General features: G+C 49.0%; 3 protein-coding genes across 3 annotated transcripts; 2 read left to right on the top strand and 1 right to left on the bottom strand.

Annotated features, from left to right (window-relative positions):
* Positions 1-1,936: 1,936 nt before the first annotated feature.
* Prdx2 (peroxiredoxin 2) lies at positions 1,937-6,687 on the bottom strand. The gene is made up of 6 exons (XM_052729714.1): positions 6,569-6,687; positions 5,970-6,074; positions 5,730-5,883; positions 4,923-5,045; positions 4,642-4,772; positions 1,937-2,251 (listed from the first exon to the last, which is right to left on the bottom strand). Exons 2-6 carry the CDS (start codon positions 6,070-6,072, stop codon positions 2,166-2,168), a joined length of 597 nt encoding a protein of 198 aa, XP_052585674.1. The 5' UTR covers positions 6,073-6,074; positions 6,569-6,687; the 3' UTR covers positions 1,937-2,165.
* A 93-nt stretch (positions 6,688-6,780) lies between these two features.
* Thsd8 (thrombospondin type 1 domain containing 8) lies at positions 6,781-10,098 on the top strand. Its single transcript, XM_052729715.1, has 3 exons — positions 6,781-7,039; positions 8,428-8,633; positions 9,986-10,098. The coding sequence occupies exons 1-2, from the start codon at positions 6,892-6,894 to the stop codon at positions 8,625-8,627; spliced, it is 348 nt and encodes a 115-aa protein (XP_052585675.1). The 5' UTR covers positions 6,781-6,891; the 3' UTR covers positions 8,628-8,633; positions 9,986-10,098.
* A 183-nt stretch (positions 10,099-10,281) lies between these two features.
* Positions 10,282-19,388, top strand: Rnaseh2a (ribonuclease H2 subunit A). Its single transcript, XM_052729712.1, has 8 exons — positions 10,282-10,410; positions 10,588-10,659; positions 10,783-10,909; positions 11,012-11,099; positions 16,600-16,737; positions 16,841-16,928; positions 18,961-19,084; positions 19,188-19,388. Exons 1-8 carry the CDS (start codon positions 10,284-10,286, stop codon positions 19,330-19,332), a joined length of 909 nt encoding a protein of 302 aa, XP_052585672.1. The 5' UTR covers positions 10,282-10,283; the 3' UTR covers positions 19,333-19,388.
* The last annotated feature ends 1,180 nt before the right edge of the window (positions 19,389-20,568 follow it).

The raw sequence follows: 20,568 nt of genomic DNA on the forward strand, positions 1-20,568 counted from the left end.
CGAGCTCCAAGGGATGCAATGCCCTCTTCTGGCCTTCACGGGCACTGCACTCTCATACACACAAAGCTACACATACACACATTTTTTTAGAAGTGAAAGTCCCCCCCAGTGGTGAGGCACGCCTTTAACACCAACACTCAGGAGGCAGAGGCAGGCAGATCTTTGTGAGTTCAAGGCCAGCCTGGTCTACAGAATGAGTTCCAGGACAGTCAGGGCTACACAAGGAAACCCTGTCTCAAAATACCAATAAAATAAAATAAAAATGAAAGCAAACATTTGAATATGGCGATGAGAACTAGGAAGAGGAGTATCAACTCCAAGTGTGCCTGCTGGGGCGGGGGGGAAGCAGACTGATCTACAGAATGCACTGTTAACTTTGCAACAGACTCGGCATCGAAGGGGCCCTGAGCAAACAGCTTGGGGACAGAGGGAAGGACTGCACTGGATTGTTCTCATGGCCAAAGCAAGAGGATCTGAAGAACCCCAAGAGTGCACCTGAAATGGGATGAACCACAGTAGGGAGGATGAGGTCAATGGAGGCCCAAGCAGGGGCTTTGAGGACACATTCTATTCCAGGGAGTAGCTGAGTGTGTGGCTCTGTTGTAGAGTGTGCACACGGCATTCAAGAGGTCCTGGATTCCATCCCTAGCATGAGTGGAAAAAGAGGGGGGGAAATTCCAAGGGGGGCAGGCGATGGTGGCACACACCTTTAATTCCAGCACTCAGGAGGCAGAGGCAGGCAGATCTCTGAGTCTGAGGCCAGCCTGGTCTAGAGCGAGTTCCAGAACAGCCAGGGCCACACAGAGAAACCCTGCCTTGAAAACAACAAAAAAATTCCAGGGGGATGACTTCCAGAAGTGAATTGACAAATGCAGACACTCAGATATACGTGTAAAATCTCAGCTGAGGCTGAAGTATCATTTGAGAACTCTTGTGTCAAAACATAATAAAAACAACCAGATCATCCTTGTTTTGTGACATGAAAGTGAAACTCAGAACGGCAGTGACTGACGTACATACAGCTCAGTGGAATCTCTGAAACACCCATCTCCCAGTCTACCCCTCCTCACCCCTTGACCTCAGGAAGCAAATACTCTTCCCAGCAACACCCACTGCTGGATCTCAGAACCTTGGCCTCATTCTCTGGCCCTAAATCTTACATGGAAATGGGTCAGAGCCTAGACTTCACATACTTGAACTGAATGGTGATCTGATTTTAGTTTTTATTACCATCCAATGAGGAGACCCAGTGACCACCACAGATGTTAGGTAGCATTTTTATGGCTGATGGCAAGATGTGGGCACTGGTCTACAGAGGCGGGTTACAGGACAAGTAAACTGCCCACCACTGTTTTGATTGTTTGAGAAGATGTGTTTGTTTTATGCCTGTGTATTTTCTGCCTACAAGCACGCATGTGCATGCCTGTGCTGGAGGACTAGAAGACAGGGTTGGAATGGAGTTAAGGAAGGTTGTAAACCACCATGTAGGTACTGGAAATGGAACCCGGGTTCTCTGCAAGAGCAGCAAGTGCTCTTAACTGCTAAACCATCTCTCCAGCCCTATTATTGGTTGTTTTTTTTTTTTTTTTTTTTTTTGGTTTTTCGAGACAGGGTTTCTCTGTGTAGCTTTGCGCCTTTCCTGGAACTCACTTGGTAGCCCAGGCTGGCCTCGAACTCACAGAGATCCGCCTGGCTCTGCCTCCCGAGTGCTGGGATTAAAGGCGTGCGCCACCACCGCCCGGCTATTGGTTGTTTTTTTTAAAGACAGGTTTCAATGTTTCTCCACTCTCAGGTCATGGAGTAATTGAGTACTAAGCAGTGAATGTGGTAATGCCTCCACCTTGTGGTGAGTAGGAGTAATTGCAGAGTCAGTTGCACAGTCTACAGTGTGAAGATGGGCTTGTAGTCAACAGCTAAACAGCAGACCAACACAGCCTTCCACTGTCCCTAATACTTTATTGGTTTCCTATAGACCTGTGCCCAGCTGAGTGGGCTCAGTGCAGGGGTCACTATTCACCAGGTTCCGGGTGGGGAATGAGAAAGCCTTGGCCCAGCTTCCAGCCCCTCCACAGAACGTGGAGGAAGATCTAGCCTTTTCTGGGCCAGCACAGGACATCCAGGTGGGGGTGAGATCCAAGAATTCAGGCTCACTGATGTAAGCCATCTCAGTTGTGTTTGGAGAAGTATTCCTTGCTGTCATCCACATTGGGCTTGATGGTGTCACTGCCGGGCTTCCAGCCAGCAGGACAGACTAGAAAAACACACAAGGGTGAACACGTGAGGCCCCGCTCCACCAGAGGTCAGGGACAAACCGGCCACGCAAGAGCCTAGGCTGCACAGAGACAGGCTGGCAGCTAAGGGCCGGGGTTCCAGGCTGCACGTGGCCAGAAGCCCTTGTCCAGACAGGTTTCCAGCTGACATTTTTCTGTTCTATTGTTTTGTTTGTCCTGCACTTTTTTTTCAGCCTTGACCCCATGGCAGCCCTGTCTCAGCTGACTACTGGGATCACAGATGTATATCACCACACTCAGCTGCTAATTCTTTCTTTTTATTTTATCTGCTGAAGTAATGGAGTTTGATCCCTGGACCTTTCGCAAACCATGCAGGTGTTCTACACCTAGCTGGAGCTCAGTCTTCTTCTTCTTTTTTTTTTTTAAAAGGGGACTCTGGCTGGTCTACAACTTTCTCCATAGATCAAGCTGGCCTCAAACGTGCACTGATCCTCCTTCCTCTGCTGCCCTACCGGCATGTGCCACCACACTTGGCCCTTTTATTTTAAAATAGTGTCTCACTCTGTAGCCCAAGCTGGCCTCCTGCTTCACCTCCAAAGTGCTGAGATAATAGGCCCATGTCTCCACACCCCTCTCCTTCAACCTTCAACTCACTCACTCTATCAGCCTTACCCTTACTAAGCTTTGTACCTGGGTCAGTTGTCCCATCCATATGACGACGAGGTGCTATGATTGGACTGATGTACAGCTCAGTGAAAGAGCACTGTCTAGTATGTTTGAGGCTTTGATCACTAGTATGCACACACGTCTGCACACAAATCCCAAATGCTCTTTTTTTTGTTTTTGTTTTTCTGAGACAAGGTTTCTCTGTGTAGCTTTGGAGCCTTTCCTAGAACTCGCTCTGTAGCCCAGGCTGGTCTCGAACTCACAGAGATCCGCCTGCCTCTGCCTCCCGAGTGCTGGGATTAAAGGCGTGCCATGCACCACCACCGTCCGGCTCTAAATAGTCTTATAACAAAAACCTGGTGCCAGATATTGGGGTGAATGCTGAAAGATCAGAGGAAACAAGCAAGCCGCAGCCACTTCCCACCTCGCCGACTCCTCAGTTGATTCTGTCTCCACGAATCCTCAGACTGAATGAATGCTCCTGAGTCCTCACACACACGAACTCACACACAAACAATTTTTTAAAGCAGGTATGGTATCTTGTGCCTTTAATGCCAGCACTGGGGAGGCAGAGGCAGGCAGATTTCTGAGTTTAAGGCCAGACTGGTCGACATAACTAGCTCCAGGCCAATATGAATACATACTGAGACCTTTTCTTAAATATATATATGGAGGGAGTAACTCTAACCCAGCTAAGATTAACTTGGGACACTTTTCAAATACCATTTTTTTTTTTTCTTTTTGAGGTAGGTTCTCATGCAGTTTAGGCTGGCCTTGAATTCACTAGGTAGCTAAAGATGACCCTGAAACTCTGATCTTTCTTCTTTGCTTCCCAAGTGCTGGGATTACAGGTATATACCTCATGTCCAGTTTGAGTCTGTCACTGGTATTGAACTCAGGGCTTTGTGAATGCCAGGCAAGCACTCTATCAACTAAGTCAAATTCCCAGCTTGAAATCCTGTAGAAAAGCCTGTTAATGCACTATATACTTTTTTCTGTTTCTTTTACCTTTTTGTTTTTGTTTTGTTTAAGAAAAGGTCTCATTCTGTATCATAGGCTAGCTTCAATCCTGTCTCAGTCTTTCAAGTGTTAGGACGACAGGCATGACCCAGCACACCTAGCTCAAATGCCTTCTGTAGACCTCCACCAGCTCCCAACTCTTCACCTTCTTATACTATGTATACTAATCCCCGCCCCATCCTAGACACTCCTTGCAGGCAGAGAACTGGATTTTGTATGGGGCTTTAAAAAAAATTATATACATGTTTGTTTTGCCTGTATACACGTTTATCTGTGCACTATGTGTGTGCTTGGTGCAGGAGGTGGCCAGAAGAGAGCATCAGATGCCCCGAGACTGAGTAATAGATGCCTATGAGCACATGGGTGCTGGGAATCCAACCCTGGTCCTCTGGAAAAGCAGTAAGTGCTCTCGCCATCCTTCAGCCCTTGTACGGGGCTTTAACATCCATCCACTAACTGACTGCTCTTCCGGAGGACCCGGGTTCAATTCCCAGCACCCACATGGCAGCTCACAACTGTCTGTAACTTCACTTCTAGGGGACCTGACACCTTCACACAGACATACATGTAGACAAAACACCAATGCACGTAAAATAAAAATAAATTAAAAAAAAAAACAAAAAAACAAAACATCCATCCACAAAGATGCTAAGGCAGACAGTTAATGTCTGCAAGCTGGGCAGAGAGCTGAGGAGGGCCTCCCCATTTGTGAATATTCACTCACCTTCCCCATGCTCATCTGTATACTGAAAGGCCTGGACTAGGCGGAGAGCCTCATCCACAGAGCGTCCCACCGGTAGGTCATTGACTGTGATCTGACGAAGGACACCCTTGGCATCGATGATAAAGAGGCCCCTGAAGACATGAGGATGTATGTACAGTGAGAAGCTTGGAGGCCCCCACTACCAGGGCCAGGAAGGAAACACACACACCCCCATTAGCCACAGTGGTCCCTTTAGCCCTTGAGATGGGACTCCTGGGGCTGGACTGAGGTCCCAGCTGTACCTGTAGGCAATGCCCTCGTCAGTTTTCAACACGCCATAACTCTGGGACAAGCTTCTAGTCACATCAGCAAGCAGGGGAATGTTCAGGGGGCCCAAGCCTCCCTCCTTCCGTGGGGTGTTGATCCTGAGGGTGAGAGAGACAGGTTGGGGCCTGAGGATGTCCAGCACAGCAGAATTCTCCCCCACGGGCCTCCAGTGTGATAAGGGCTGGAGTAGGGGTGCTGGAAGCAAGAGATAAAGATTTAAAACAAGGCTGGGGAGCTCCACCCACCCCACCCTGGTGGAGGCAGCACAGCTGGGAAGAGAATGGCCCCAGATAGAGCTTCATCTTCAAGTAGCTTCACTTGTGCCTGGGGGCTGCAGTAACTTGCAGCAGAGAAGCACATTAGAGTTCTCATTAGCCAACAGCAGGGACAGACAGAGCTCAATGGGAGGGCACTTGCCTTGCAACAATGAGACCTTGAACTGACCCCTAGTTCTGAAAAAAAAAAAAAAAAAAGGAGGGGGGAGTTCCCACCATCATCTTGTTGTGCTATCAACCCATCACTTTTGAGAACTAGAGTTTCCCGTTTCATGAAATAGGGCAAGGCCGCCTGTCTCCTGAGAACTAAGCCACGAAACACCTGCAGTTTCCTGTACCTTCCAACTAGCTGCCAAACGCTAATGACTGTCATCACTGTAAGGGATTGGGTGTCATCATTTCCATTCTTTCTAAGATGAAGGAATGGAAGACACAGCTCAGCCCCTAGTTTGGGCTTTCCTGCATCCTCTCTGCACCCCGCGCCCGCGCGCCCGCGGAGCCCCATACCACGCCAGGTGGGTGAACTGAGAGTCCACAGACACTCCGAGCACCTCACAGCCCAGCTTTCGGAAGTCCTCAGCATGGTTGCTAAAAGCGATGATCTCCGTGGGGCACACGAAAGTGAAGTCCAGCGGGTAGAAAAAGAGGACCACGTACTTCCCTAGGGAAGAGGAGAACGGAATTGAGAAGTTCCAGCCCTTTCACATGTGGGACCCAGCCCCACCTGGTCCCCCCAGGCAGCTTCACCTTTGTAGTCGGAAAGCTTGACTTCCTTGAAGGCGCCGTCCACCACCGCGGTGGCCGTGAAGTCAGGAGCCGGCTTTCCGATGTGCGCGTTGCCGGAGGCCATGACTGAAAGCAGAGATCCACGCAAGGCTGGTCAGTGCAGCAAAAGACCCTTTGTCTGGCTCTCCCAAGGTCACTCTTGGGGCCGAGCCCAGACACTGGATCCGAGAGGTGGAAGCAGCAGCACTCATACTCACCCTCCCAGAACAAGGGCTGCAAGGCCTCAGGAAACCCGGCCCCTAAACAGGGCTCGAGTGATGGGGGGTCACCACTGCCACCCGGGTTATCGAGTCAGCCCAAGCGCGGGGGAAGGGACGCGAGCCCTTAGTTTCAGAACGGGATGGCGAGGCCAAGAGCGAGGGGCTGTGAGCTCGACGATAAGGCCTGCAAGCCAGGGCTCTGGCATTTTTTCTCCACCCCCACCACCCCCATCACCCGCAAGGACAAAGGCGGCCACCATAGAGTATGGAAAACAAAGACCGCCAGCAAAGAGGTCGTGATAGGGCCAGAACCACACCAATGGGACTCCTCTCATTCCTGTGCATCCTAGGTTTCCATACCTGCGTGGGCAAGAGCCGGACACGCGGACGACCAGACACGAAAAAACACAGGGAACAGAGATCTCAGAGCCAAGCGAGCCCTAGGCCCGGGAGCTTTTTATCCGCGGCCCAAACCACACGCAGCAGGGCAGGGGGAGGTGGGCGGGACAGCTCGCGGCCGGATCCACTGCGCCTGCAGAGGGGGAGCGCGCAGACGAGTTCACGCGCTTGCACAAGGGGTGGGGTGGGATGGGGTGCCCTTGCGGAGGCCGGGATTGTCTGTGCTGTGGGCTCCGCGCGGGCCTGGGTCCCCGGAGTGCGTTGAGGTCGGTTGGAGTCCGGGCATGGCCCGGAACCGGCTGGCTCTGTTGCTGCCTCCTCTACTGCTCCTGGGTCTGGTGTCCCCTACTCAGATCAGCCCGGAGTACCAGTATTTTGGCCAGGAGGGCGAAGGCGACACCTGGGAGCTGCTGAGGCAGCAGCGAGAAAAGGGTAAATTAGCCGGTGGCGGGAGTGAAGTTTTAAAAAGCCTTACTTGGCCAGCTGGCTACAAACAGACCCTCCTGCGCTGACTCTGCCCAGTTCAGCACAGGCCATGTCCTCAGGGACTGGCCACTTTTCTCTGAGTGTGTTGGTTTCTTATCTGTGAGTTGTTTTTGTTTTGTTTCGTTTCACTTTACTGAACTTTTTGCTCTGCAGCTTCTTTGGTCATCTGATAATAGACACTTATATTCAGCACTGTTCAGGAGATGGGCACTAGGAGACAAAAACAACCTATAAACTTAGTACTAGGAAGGGTGGAGACAGAGAAGGAAACTGGCCAGTCAGCTTGAGCAGTCAGCAAACCATGTAGTGAAGGTGGTGGTAACCAATATAGCCGGAATGACTAGCAGAGGCAAAATTGCAAAGATTGGGTGGCAGTGTCCCAGGAAGAGCGAACAAGTGCAGAGGCCAAAAGGCCTAAGTGGAGGATGGGGAGAGCTGGCTGCTGTTTGGCAGAGATCTGCTGAGGAAGGGTATGAGGCACCAGCCCTCGTGAGTTCGTCTTACATGAGGAAGTTCTGACAAGGGTTGGGTAGCACTAGTGGTTCACTTGGTGAAGCACTGGCCCAGCATGCATGAAGTTCCTTCCCCAACACTGCATAATCCATGCACCGTGGCAGTCCACACCTGCAGTCTAGCATTTGAGAGCTGGAGTCAGGAGATCTGAAGTTTGAGTCATCTTTGGCTACCAAAGGAATTGGAAGCCAGCTTGGAGTACATGAGACTCTAGTTTGTTTGTTTGTTTTTTTTTTTTTTTTTTTTTAAAGAAAGGAGAAAAGAAAGGAAGGAAAAGAGTCCTGTAAAGATGTAGGTTGGGGTGATAGAGCACTTGACCAGAGTGTGTGAGGCTCTAGGTTAAATCTTATCTTTAGCTCTGTACTGAAAAACAAAACAAAACAAAAAAACAACGTTGTAGCTGCTCCTGAGCATAAAAATTACTTTGTTGCTACAAGTTAGCGCAGCACCAGGGGCTTTAAGTACTTTCAATTACGTCATTTGTCTTACGTCTGTCAGCCCCTCCAGTCAGGCGGCAGTGGGCCTGCTGGGTAGTCCCTTAGGACAAGAGTCAACTTTGGATGTCAGGTGTGAAGGACAGAGAGTCCATACTCCCAGCTGAGCAGGCTGGCATGGATTGGAGGTGTCAGTTTGCAGCTGTGGGCTGCTCATACGTGTGTGTCAGCTTGACAGGGTGGATTGCTCTCCCTAGACACCCCCACACGGAGGCAGGAAAGTCCTCAAACAGCAGGTGTTCCTTATCTTTGTCCCTTCCTGGACAAGTCCCCTGTATGGGGGTTAATTTCCCCAACTGGGTTTTCATGTCCACTCTCCATCTCCAGTAGTGGAAGACTCAGTCCTAGGCCCGTGGGGAAAGTGGCGTTGTTTCTGCGATCTGGGCAAACAGGAACGCAGCCGTCAGGTGCTGGGCACAGCACCAGTCCCTGTGTTCATGGACCGGGAGAACCTGATACAGCTGAGGCCCTGCCGGCAACAGGACTGTTCATCTTGCAAACCGATGGACTGCGACTGGCGGGCCTGAGCAGAGGTGAGCAGTAGAGGAGGCACAGGAAAGCCAGTGAGGACTGGCTGGCAGACCCAGGGGAGGCCGGGAGGCAAGATGTGAGGTAGTGGCTGAGGTGAGTACTTGGGCCCAAAGTCTGAGGCTTTATGCTGGTGGGGGAGCAGGCAGCTGACTTTGGACCCAGGAGCCTTTTTGAAAGCCAGGGAGAAAGCAGGAAATGTTGGTGGGAGTGAGCCCTGTTGGTGGTGCATACCTGTGACTCAGGTGCTCGTGACAGAGGCAGGAGGGTCAAGAGTTCAAGATCAGCCTTGGCTACATGGCAAGGTCAGGCCATTTCAAACTACATGAAGCCCTGTCTTCAAAACAAAAGAAGAAAAGGAAAGGGCTGAAGAGAAGATGGTGGTGCGGAAGAGGCACACGATAGAGGAACTGGGACTCAGAGGATGGACCGGGACTTTGATGAGAAACAAGATTCCACACAAAAGGACAGAATCCCATTGATGAAGAGAACAGTAGTGGAGTGTGGTTGGAGTAGCAGAGGGGTCTGGGAGATGTGGGGTTCCCAAGATATCGGAGAGCAGGAGAAGGGAGGAGGGATAGGAAAGGAATCGAGAAAGAAGGCTGCATGGTGTGTGCAGACCCTCACTGGGAATCTGCTGGGGCCCGGATCTGTGATAGTGGTAGAGAAGGCATGGCTTCATTAAGATGGTATGATGGAGCAGGTCCTGGAGGAAGCAGGGTCTTTGAGAGCTGTTAACAGAGGGGTTTTGGGAAATCTGAGTCAGAAGGCCTGAGCCCTGTTGAATCTGGGACACTTAGTACTAGGAACATAGACTATGTGGAATGTGCAGTGTGTTAGCACTGGGGAGGCAGAGGCAGATGTATCCTCTGTAAGTTCAAGGCCAGCCAAGGAGTCATAGTGAATTGCTGGGGGGAAAAAAATGTGTGGAGACCCAGATGTCAAACCTGGATGGCAGGTGGGAGACCAGGACCCAGTGAGACCAAGCCTCTGAGAGTGCAATGATATTTGATCTTTTGTTATTTTGTTTGTTTTTCAAGACAGGGTTTCTCTGTGTAGCCCTGGCTGTCCTGGAATTCAGGCTGTAGACCAGGCTGTCTCTGCCTCCCGAGTGCTGGGATTAAAGGCGTGCGCCGCCACCGCCCGGCTGATATTTCATCTATTAAGTCTCAAAAAAGGTCAGTTGAGTGTAGACTGGTAACCCCACTTATGAGTAGAAGGTCATCCTAGTGCACGTAGTAACTTCGAGGGAGGCAGTCCGGGCTTTATCAGAAATCGTCTCAAGCAAACAAACAAAAAACAGTCAACTGAACTGAACTGCATCTTAATTTTCTCTTTATTTCTCTTTACACACCAGCCACTGAGGGCCTGGCTCCGGCTGCAACAGAGCGGAGTTTGCAAAGTGACCCCGCCTACCCTGGACTACAAACCACGCCCTTAGCGGTAGCTCTCGAAGACTACAATTCCCAGAAGAGAGTACGGCAGGGGCGACAGCGTCGCGTGCGTAAACGACCACGCCGGCCGGTGCGTCGGGGGCGGGTCCTGCGCGCCGATTGGTCGGCACCGAGAGCGGCAACTGTACTCGCGGAAAACGCGCGCGGGGACCTGCGCCTGCAGTATTATTTTCTACAGCTGTTGGCTGTCGCTGAGACGGCATGGATCTCAGCGAGCTGGAGAGGGACAATACGGGCCGCTGTCGCCTGAGCTCACCTGTACCTGCCGTGTGCCTCAAGGACCCCTGCGCCTTGGGCGTGGATGAAGCGGGCCGGGGCCCGGTGCTTGGTGCGCCCCCAGGGGTGTAGGTTGCAGGGGAATGGGAGTGGGGATTAAGCACGGTCTTGGGACCCGGGAGTGATAGCGGGATGTCCTTGGGCCGTGGTGGTGATGGAACAAGGCAGACGGCTTTTAGATGTTCACTGGTTGGAACCCTGCTCTCAGAAATCTGATTTCTCTCCCAAGGCCCCATGGTCTACGCCATCTGTTACTGCCCCCTGTCCCGCCTGTCAGATCTGGAGGCTCTGAAAGTGGCAGGTAAGCCTGGGCTGAATGTCTACACTCGGGGTTCTGGGGTCTGTGCAGGAGAGCAGGTGAGATGGAGGGGGAAGTAGGAACCGAAAGAACCAGCGAGCTGCTCCCCTTTAACTTTCTTCGCAGACTCGAAGACCTTGACGGAGAACGAGCGGGAGAGGCTCTTTGCGAAAATGGAGGAGGACGGAGACTTTGTGGGTTGGGCTTTGGACATTCTGTCTCCAAACCTGATCTCTACCAGCATGCTTGGGCGGTGAGGGGCCCCTTCGTGGGCGGGTGGTGGGAAGCAACCAACACAGGTTGGCTGGGTTCTGCATCTGGGATGGTGTTGACTAAGCTCTGTCCCTAACCACAGGGTCAAGTACAACCTCAACTCCCTGTCCCATGATACAGCTGCGGGGCTGATACAGTATGCGCTGGATCAGGGTGTGAAAGTCACCCAGGTGAGCTGTTGGGTCATAACCCTTTGGTCACCTTCTGATTAAAGGGGCTTTAAAACAATTGAAGCTGGGGATGTAGTTCAGTTGGTAGATTGTTTGCCTAGCGTGCATGAAGTCCTGGGCTTCCATCCCAGCATTGCATAAAGCCAGGGTAGTAGCACTTAGGATGTGGAGGCAAGAGGATCAAGACTTTAAGGCCACTCTTAGCTACAGAGTGAGTTGATGTCAGCCTGGACCACCTGGAACTGTGTTTGTTTGTTTGTTTGTTTGTTTGTTTGTTTGTTTGTTTGTTTTTTAAATAAGGCTGGACATAGTGGAGGAAGGAGAATTGTGACTCCATATATGGAGACCCTCCATGTGACTCAGGGCATATATGGAGACCCTCCATGGCTTAGTTGGTAAATGCCTGTTGCAAAAGCGTGAGTATGAAGGCCATGGTGCATACCTTTCATCCCAGAACTCAGGAGGCAGAGACAGGCAGATCTCTTGAGTCCCAGGATAGCCATCCAAAGTGAGACCCTGTCTAAAACAAGTGTAAGGACCTTGCTTTGGGTCAGTAGCACCCAGTGTAAAGCCAGGCACAATGACACAAACCTGTCATCCCAATGCTGGGATGAGGGAAGATCTTGTGGTCTTGCTGGATAGCCAATCAAGATCTAGGTTTAGTGAGAGACTGCCTCAAAACAAATAAGTAAATAAATCAATTAAACAAATAAATAAAAAATATGTACATATACATTCAGGTGGAAGCCAGATGTCACGGTCAGGGCTTTTCCTCAGTTGTTCAAAAGTCACCCTAGAGCCAGGCTACAGTAAACAGCTGGGGTGGTGGTGGTGGCACACACCTTTAGTCCCTGCACTCGGGAGGCAGAGGCAGGTGGATCTCTGTGAGTTCAAGGCCAGCCTGGTCTACAGAGGGAGTGCCAGGACAGCTAGGGCTACATAGAAAAACTCTGTGTGGGGGGGTGGGGGTCGGGGGAATCGGGCTAGAGAGTCTAGAGCTTTGGCTGCTCTTCCAGAGGACTTGAGTTGGATTCCCAGCACCCACAGGGTGGCTCAGAACAGTCTAACTCCAGTTCCAGGGCATTCCATGACCTCTTCTGGCCTCCTCAAGCAGTACACCCATACACATAAAAAATCTTTTATTTTATTTTTAATTTATTTTTTTATTGTATGTGAAGGTGTCAGGACCCCTGGAACTGGAGTCACAGACAGGTGTGAGCTGCCATGTTGGTGCTGGGAATTGAACCCAGGTCCTTTGGAAGAACAGTCAGTGCTCTTAACCACACTGAGCCATCTCTCCAGCCCCAACACATAAAAATTTTTAAAAGAAATTAAAGTACATGTTGGTTATTTAAAAAAAAAAAAAGATGAGTTAGGGGCTGTTGGGATGGCTTAGTAAGGAGGCACTTGTGTGTCCGTCAGTCTTCCCTGAGTTTGGTCCTTCCACAGGGTAGGAGGAGAACTGGTTCCAAAGTGATTCTGTGACCTCCATGCACTGGTAGTTCATACCCTCCAACATAATGTCGAACAATTAATTTTAAGGGATGGAGAGATGACTCAGTGGTTAAGAGCATTGATTGTTCTTCCAGAGGACCTGAGTTCAATTCCCAGCACCCACATGGTGGCTCACAACCATCTATAATGGGATCAGATTCCTTATTCTGGTGTATATATAAAATATATGAATAAATAAATCTTTTTTGTTGTTGTTGTTTTTTTTGGTTTTTCGGGACAGGGTTTCTCTGTAGTTTTGGTGCCTTTCCTGGATCTCGCTTGTAGATCAGGCAGGCTAGAACTCACAGAGATTCACCTGCCTATGCCTCCCGAGTGCTGGGATTAAAGGTGTGCGCCACCACCGCCTGGCTATAAATCTTTAAAAAATTAATTTTAAAATATTTATTCATATATGGGTGTTTTGCCTACATGCATGTCTGTGCATTACATGAGTGCATGGTGCCCACAGAGGCCAGAAGAAGGTGTGGGATCCCCTGGAACAGGAAACAGTTGTGAGCCACTATATGGGTGCTAGGAACTAAACCTAGGTCATCTGGAAGAATGCTCTTATCTTCTGAGCCATTTCTCTAGCCCTATTAAAATAAAAAATAATAAAATAATATTTTTTTAAAATGAGTGGAATATGTCCTGGCTTTGTAGCTCATACCTTTAATCCCAGGAGGTTTTGGTTTGTTTGTTTTTGATGGTTTTGTTTTTGAGAAAGGGTCTGACTATATATTTCTGGCTGGCCTTGAGCTTGCAGAGATCCACCTACCTCTGCCTCCCTAGTGCTGGGACTAAAGGTATGTGCCACCACCCCGACTGTTTACTGTAGCCTGGCTATAGGGTGACTTTTGAAGAGCAACTGAGGAAAAAGCCCTGACTATGACCTCTAGCTTCCACTTGAATGTACAGGCACCCATCAGCTGGCACACTGATGCACATACATACATTAATGCACATACATATACCAATGCACATGCATACACCAATGCATATGCTTACACCAATATACATGCTTACACCAATGCACATACATACACCAATGCACATACATACACCAATGCACATGCTTACACAAGATGGATGGTACTGTAAGGAGGGTCAGCAGTAGAGGATATGCCTAGCATGCTCAAGGACCTGAGTTACTCTCCAGCGTCAAGGTGGCTCAGCAGATAAGAACACCTGGCAATCTAAGTTCAATCCACATGATGGAGAACTTTCTTCTTCAGTGTCCTCTGACTTCCACAGCCTGGCATGTGTGCATACACACACACACACACACACACACTACAAAAAGTGAATAAGATTTCCTTCAGGGAAAGTTTAGTTGGCAAATTCTGCATTCGAACCAGATTTTATTTTGATTATTCCTGCCCTAAGTATATGCCCCACGTCCCTCTCCTGCATCTCCAGTGGTCCAGAGTGGTCCCGCAGTCCTGCCTATGTCATGGCGCACCCCACACCAGGGTCCCATCCATTTCTCACTGGTCTCACCTTTAGCTGACCCTCTTTCCTCTGCTTTCCACAAAGCAGACAGTCCCAGTAAAATGTATTTTTTTTTAATTTAATGAACTTAAAAAGTTATTTTATGTGTATGGCTGTTTTGCATGCATGTATGTATGTATGTATGTATGAATATCACATGCATGGATGGTGCCCGTAGAGATCAGAAGGCATCAGAACTCCTGCAATTGGAGTTACAGATAGTTTTGAGCCACTATGTGGGTTTTGGAACTGAACCCAGGTCCTCTGAGAGCAGCAAGTGCTCTTACCTGCTGAGCCCTCTCTCCAGCCCCTGTTTGCTTTTGAGGGAAATCACATACCACAGCCTGTCCAGCAACCTCACATGCAGCTATCCCTTGAACTCCTGATCTCTGCTTCTGTCTTCCAAGTGCTGGGATGACAGGCCTCTGCCACCAAAGCTAGGAATGTGGTCCTGGGGCTGGAACATAGGCTTTGAGTATGCTAGGCAAACACTACCTACTGAGCCATATCCCCAGCTCAGATGCGAGGATTCTAATGTAGGGGTTCGCTGCCTTGTCCTCAGCCCCTAGTATGACAGTGAGCACCAACTGCTTAGCCTGTAGCATGATCAGAGAAAGCACAGCTTGTTGAAACCAGTGGTTCTCAACCTGTGGGTCACAACACTCTGAGGGGTCATATCAGGTATCCTGCATATCAAATACTTACATTACGATTCATAACAGTAGCAAAGTTACAGTTACAAAGTAGCAGCAAAATAATTTTATAGTTAGGGTCACCACAGCATAAGGAACCGTAATAAAGGAAGGTTGAGGCCAATGTTTTGGCCAGTGCTGTGGGTGAACCGGAGAGAACTGTTTGCGTATTAAGAGGCAGTCTACCATGAAGCTGTACTTAACCCTGATAGAATAATTTTTTAAAAAATTGTGGGTCTGGAGAGATGGCTCAACAGTTAAGAGCACTTGCTGTTCTTATAGAAGATCTGTGTTCAATTCTCAGCACCCAGTTGGTGGCTCAAAACTGTAACTCTGGTTCCAAGGGATCTAACACCCTCTTCTGGCCTCTGCAGGCACCAAGCATGCAAATGATACACAGACACACATGTAGACAAAATACCTATAATATATAATAAAAATATTTTAAATTTATATTATGCAACATAGGTGTGGTGATATTGTGCTCCCCAATATATTGTGCATCCTAATAAACTTATCTGGGGTCAGAGAACAGAATAGCCACAATATTAAACATAGAGGTTAGGCAGTGGTAGCACATGCCTTTAATCCTAGCATTCCAGAGGCAGAGATCTGCCTGGATCTCTGTGAGTTCAAAGCCACACTGGAAACAGCTAGGCATGGTAACAAGAGCCTTTAATCCCAGGAAGTGATGACAGGAAGCAGAAAAGGTGCATAAGGCATGAGGATGAGAAACTAGAGCCTGATTAAGTTTTCAGGCTTTTGAGCAACAAACAATTCAGCTGAGAGACATCCAGTCTGAGGAAACAGGATCAGCTGAGGAATTGGCAAGTGAAGAAGCTGTGGCTTGTTCTGCTTCTCTGATCTTCCAGCATTCACCCCAATACCCAGCCCGGATTTGTTTTTATTAACAAGACCTTCTAACAATTCGTGCTACACATAGGGAAGCACCTGCCTTTAATCTGAGGCAGGCAGATCTCTGAGTTTGAAGCTAGGCTATCCTGCATAATGAGGTGCAGACTAGCAGGGCTACAGAGTGAGACCCTGTCTCAAAAACAAATAACCCAAAACATTTGTTTGTGGTGTGTGCGTGAGTGCAGACACATGCATGTCATGGCATGCATGGGGAGTCAGGGTAGTTGCAGAGTCAGCTTTCTCTTGTTACCATGTAGGGACTGAGGCTCTAAGATCAGAATGGAGTGCAAGCACCTGTGCCTGCTAAGCCGTTTCCTTGGCCCCCTGCATTGTTTTTTTAAGATTTATTTATTTATTATATATACAGTGTTCTGTCTGCATGTATGACTGCAGGCCAGAAGAGGGCACCAGATCTCATTATAGATGGTTGTGAGCCACCATGTGGTTGCTGGGAATTGAACTCAGAATCTTTGGAAGAGCAGCCAGTGAGCCATCTTTCCAGCCCCGGCCCCCTGCATTTTATAGTAAGTAAGAAACCTGGGGCCTGGAGAGATGGCTCAGCAGTTAATGAGAACCGTTTGCTCCTCCAGAGGATCCAGCTTCAGTTTCCAGCACCTGAATGGGGGCTTACAACTGTCTATGACTCCAGTTCCAGGGGATCAGACCTCTTCTGGCCTCTTTCAGGCACCAGGCACACACGTGGTTCACAGACATATATGCAGATAAAATACCCGTACACATAAGATTAATCAATATTGGGCTGGTAGCTTAGTGGTAGTGTTTGTGTAGTGTGTGTGTGAGACCCTGGGTTCAGTCCTTAGTAGAGTTGGAGACTACATGTTTCACAGTTCTTTATCCGGCTGTTTGTTAAATGGCTGCATTTCTTCCCCATGTTTCTATCACCATGGCAGGTATTTGTGGACACTGTGGGCATGCCAGAGACGTACCAGGCTCGACTACAGCAGCGCTTTCCAGGGGTGGAGGTAACAGTCAAGGCCAAAGCAGACTCCCTGTTCCCCGTGGTCAGTGCTGCCAGCATCTTCGCCAAGGTTAGCGTGCTGCTGTCCAGGGCCCATTCCCAGCATCTCCCTTGTGTAGGGACAGGCAAGAGTCTCCTGAGGAAGGAGACACTAACCTACTGTCTTCCTGCAGGTGGCTAGAGACCAGGCTGTGAAGAGCTGGCAGTTTGTGGAGAGTGTACAGGATCTGGACTCTGATTATGGCTCAGGCTATCCCAATGGTGAGCTGAGGGTGTTCTTGTCATTAAGGCCTTGCGCTTGCTAGGCAAACTCTCTACCACTGAGCTAAATCCCCAACCTGTCATTGAGTTTTAAAAAGTCTTTTATAACACTCTGGAGGCAGAGGCAGGAGGATCTCTGTGAGTTTGAGGCCATCCTGGTCTACGTAGCACGCTCCACAATAGCTAGGGCTATATGGAGACCCTGTCTCAAAAGACAAAACAAATTTCTATTTTATATATATGGGTGTTTTGCCAGCATGTATGTCTGAGCACCGTGTGCATGTCTGGTGCCTGCAAAACACATGGTACACATATGTAAAATAAAAGGAGATATTTTCAAAAAACAAAATGAGGTCTAGAGAGATGGATCAGTGGCAAAGAGCACATGCTGCTCTTGCAGAGGACCAGAGTTCAGTTCCCAGCACCCACATAAAGCAGCTCACAACTGCCTGTAACTCCAGCTCCAGTGGAGCCAATGGTCTCCAGGGACACCTGCACTCATACACACAGAGACACACATATGCATACATTTTAAAATAAATATTTAAAAACCAGAAGAAAAAAAAATTAAAACAAGGCAGTAGGGCTGGAGAGATGGCTCAGAGGTTAAGAGCACTGACTGCTCTTCCAGAGGTCTTGAGTTCAATTCCCATTAACCACATGGTGATTCACAACCATCCGTAATGAGGTCTGGTGCCCTCTTCTGGCCTGCAGTCATACATGCTGCATACATAATAAATAAATAAATAAATACATAGATACATAAATAGATAGATAGATAAATAAATAAATAAATCTTTTTTAATTTTAAGATTTATTTATTTACTATGCATACAATGTTCTGCCTGCATGTATGTCTGCAGGCCAGAAGAGGGCACCAGATCTCATTACAGATGGTTGTGAGCCACCATGTGGTTGCTGGGAATTGAACTCAGGACCTCTAGAAGAGCAGTCAGTGCTCCTAACCTCTGAGCCATCTCTCCAGCCCTAAATAAATCTTTAAAAAAAAACGAGGCAGTGGTGGTGGTGCACACCTTTAATCCCAGCACTCAGGAGGCAGAGGCAGGCCAGTCTCTGTGAGTTGAAGGCAAGCCTGGTCTACAGAGGGAGTTCCAGGACAGTTAGGTCTACACAGAAAAACCCTGTCTTGAAAAAAACAACGAGCGGGTCAGTGGTGGTGCACACCTTTAATCCCAGCACTTGGGAGGCAGAGCCAGGCGGATCTCTGTGAGTTCGAGGCCAGCCTGGGCTACAGAGAGAATTCCAGGAAAAGCGCAAAGCTACACAGAGAAACCCTGTCTCGAAAAACCAAAAAAAAAAAAAAAAAAAAGAGAGAGAAAAAAAAAACAAACGAAAGGCGTGTGGGCCACAGATTCATTTCATACTCTTTCCGTATTGAGACTCCAGTCTCCTTCATTGTAGAAAGGAATGTACTCACATACTTGCTCCCCAAACACACGTGGCCAGACTTGGGCTGATGTGAGGATTCAGCGACTTGAGGCTGGTTACACATCTCAGTGGTAGAATATGTGCCTGTCATGCACAAGACCCTGAGTTCCATCCCACCACAAAATTAAAAAAGGAAAAGAAAGGGTTAAGCTGGCACGATAGTTCTTCCTTATCATCGAAGCAGGAGTGGGAGGATCACAAGTTTGGGGCTAACCTGGACATTTGCCCCAAACAAAAAAATCAATTTGATGACTGTTATCCTTGTGGTTTAGGGAGTTGTCTCAGAAATACTTCCAAAACAGCACTAGTGAGACACAGAATGGGGGTTGGGGGACAGACCACACCTGCCTGTGCCAAGGACCTGGGACAGAAAGGCACTTAAGACACAGGGGTGTCTTGGTGCTCAAAAAGCCAAAGACATATACTCTTAACCCCAGCACTCTGGAGGCAGAGGCAGATGGATGGCCAGCCTGGTCTACATAGTGAAACTGTCTCAACAACAACAAAATGAAGAAGCTGAGGATGAAGGTGGCATGTGGCTGTCGCCTACCACTCAGGTGCTGTCGTCATTCTCTCTCTCTAGACCCCAAGACGAAAGCCTGGCTGAGGAAACACGTGGACCCCGTGTTTGGCTTCCCCCAGTTTGTTCGGTTCAGCTGGAGCACAGCCCAGGCCATCTTGGAAAAGGAAGCCGAAGGTGTCACGTGGTTCGTGTCCCGAGCCTGTTGAGGAGGAAGAGGAGAGGGAGGGAGGCCATGGTGTGTCACCCAGTCCCATGGCAAGTGGCCAGTGTCGTTCCTTCCCCCACAGGGAGGACTCAGCAGCTGAGGAGGATCCTGAGCGACCTGGAACGATCACCTCCTACTTCCTCAGCCAGGGCCCTCAGACCTGCCGCCCACTGGTCCCCCACAGATACTTCCAGGAGCGAGGCCTGGAGGCAGCCAACAGCCTCTAGAAGCAAATGTGTGAACCTGCCCCCTCTTACTCAGGAATTAAAGCTGTTCAGGAGAAGTCGATGGTGTGCTCTGTGGCCAAGGTCTGATAGGAGTGTCCCTATAGCAGCCACTAATTCATCTCAAACAGTAGGCCTCTCTAGATTGGTGCAGTCTGCTCATTTTTTTAAAGTGTCTCTGTGTAGCCCTAGTTTTCTGGAAGTCACCATGTAGATCAGGCTGGCCTTGAACTCACAGTGACCCTCCTGCCTCTGCTCCTAAGTGCAGAGACTAAAGGCCTGTACTACCATGCCCACCTTTTTTTTTTTTAATTTTGAAATTATTTTGTGTATGTATGATTGTCTTTGTGTGGGTGTACAAACACATGAGTATGCACACTTGAGTGTAGGTGTCCTTGAAGTCCATAGGCTTCAAATTCCCCTAGACCTGGAGACAGTTACAGCCTAGTCTGTGTGAGTGAGTGCTGGGATTTGAATTTACTAGGTGCTCTTAACCACTTTTCCAGCCCCTTTTTTTTGTTGTTGTTTTTGAGACCATCTCTACATAGCCCTGGCTGTCCTGTAACTTACTATATAGACCAGACTATCCTTGAACTCACAGAGATCCACCTGCTTCTGCCTCTGGAGTGCTGGGATTAAAGGTGTGCCCTAGCATGCTTGGTCCCATTTTAAAGTTTTTGTCTTGTTTTTCAAGACAAGATTTCTCTGTGTAGCCCAGGCTGTCCTGGAACTCAGTTTGTAGACCAGGCTGCCTCAAACTCAGCGGTCTGCCTCTTGTCTCCTGAGTGATGGAATTAAAGGTGTTGCTAGGTAGTGGTGGCACATGCCTTTAATCCCAGCACTCGAGTGGATATCTGAGTTACAGACCAATCTGGTCTACAGAGCGAGCTCCAGGACAGCCAGGGATACACAGAGAGACCCTATCGAGGGAAAAAAATATGTATGAGTTTTGCGGTTTTGTGTCTCTGCACCGCATGCAATGCTCAATGAAGCCAGAAGAGGGCACCAGATCACCTGCAACTGGAGTTAGATGGTTTGAGCCACCTTGTGGGTATTGGGAATCAGGTCCTCTGCAAGAGCATCAGCGCTGTTAACCACAGAGCCATCTCTTTTCCGTTATCTTCTGTGCTGTTGTGGTGGCGCATGCCTTTAATCCCAGCATTTGGGAGTCAGGTAGGTGGATCTCTGTGTTCGAGGTCAGCCGGGTCTACATAGTTCCTGGTCAGACAAGGCTACATA

This window comes from Peromyscus californicus, unplaced genomic scaffold, assembly GCF_007827085.1.
Source record: "Peromyscus californicus insignis strain IS unplaced genomic scaffold, ASM782708v3 Scaffold_8__1_contigs__length_139910024, whole genome shotgun sequence".
Taxonomy (NCBI): Eukaryota; Metazoa; Chordata; class Mammalia; order Rodentia; family Cricetidae; genus Peromyscus; species Peromyscus californicus.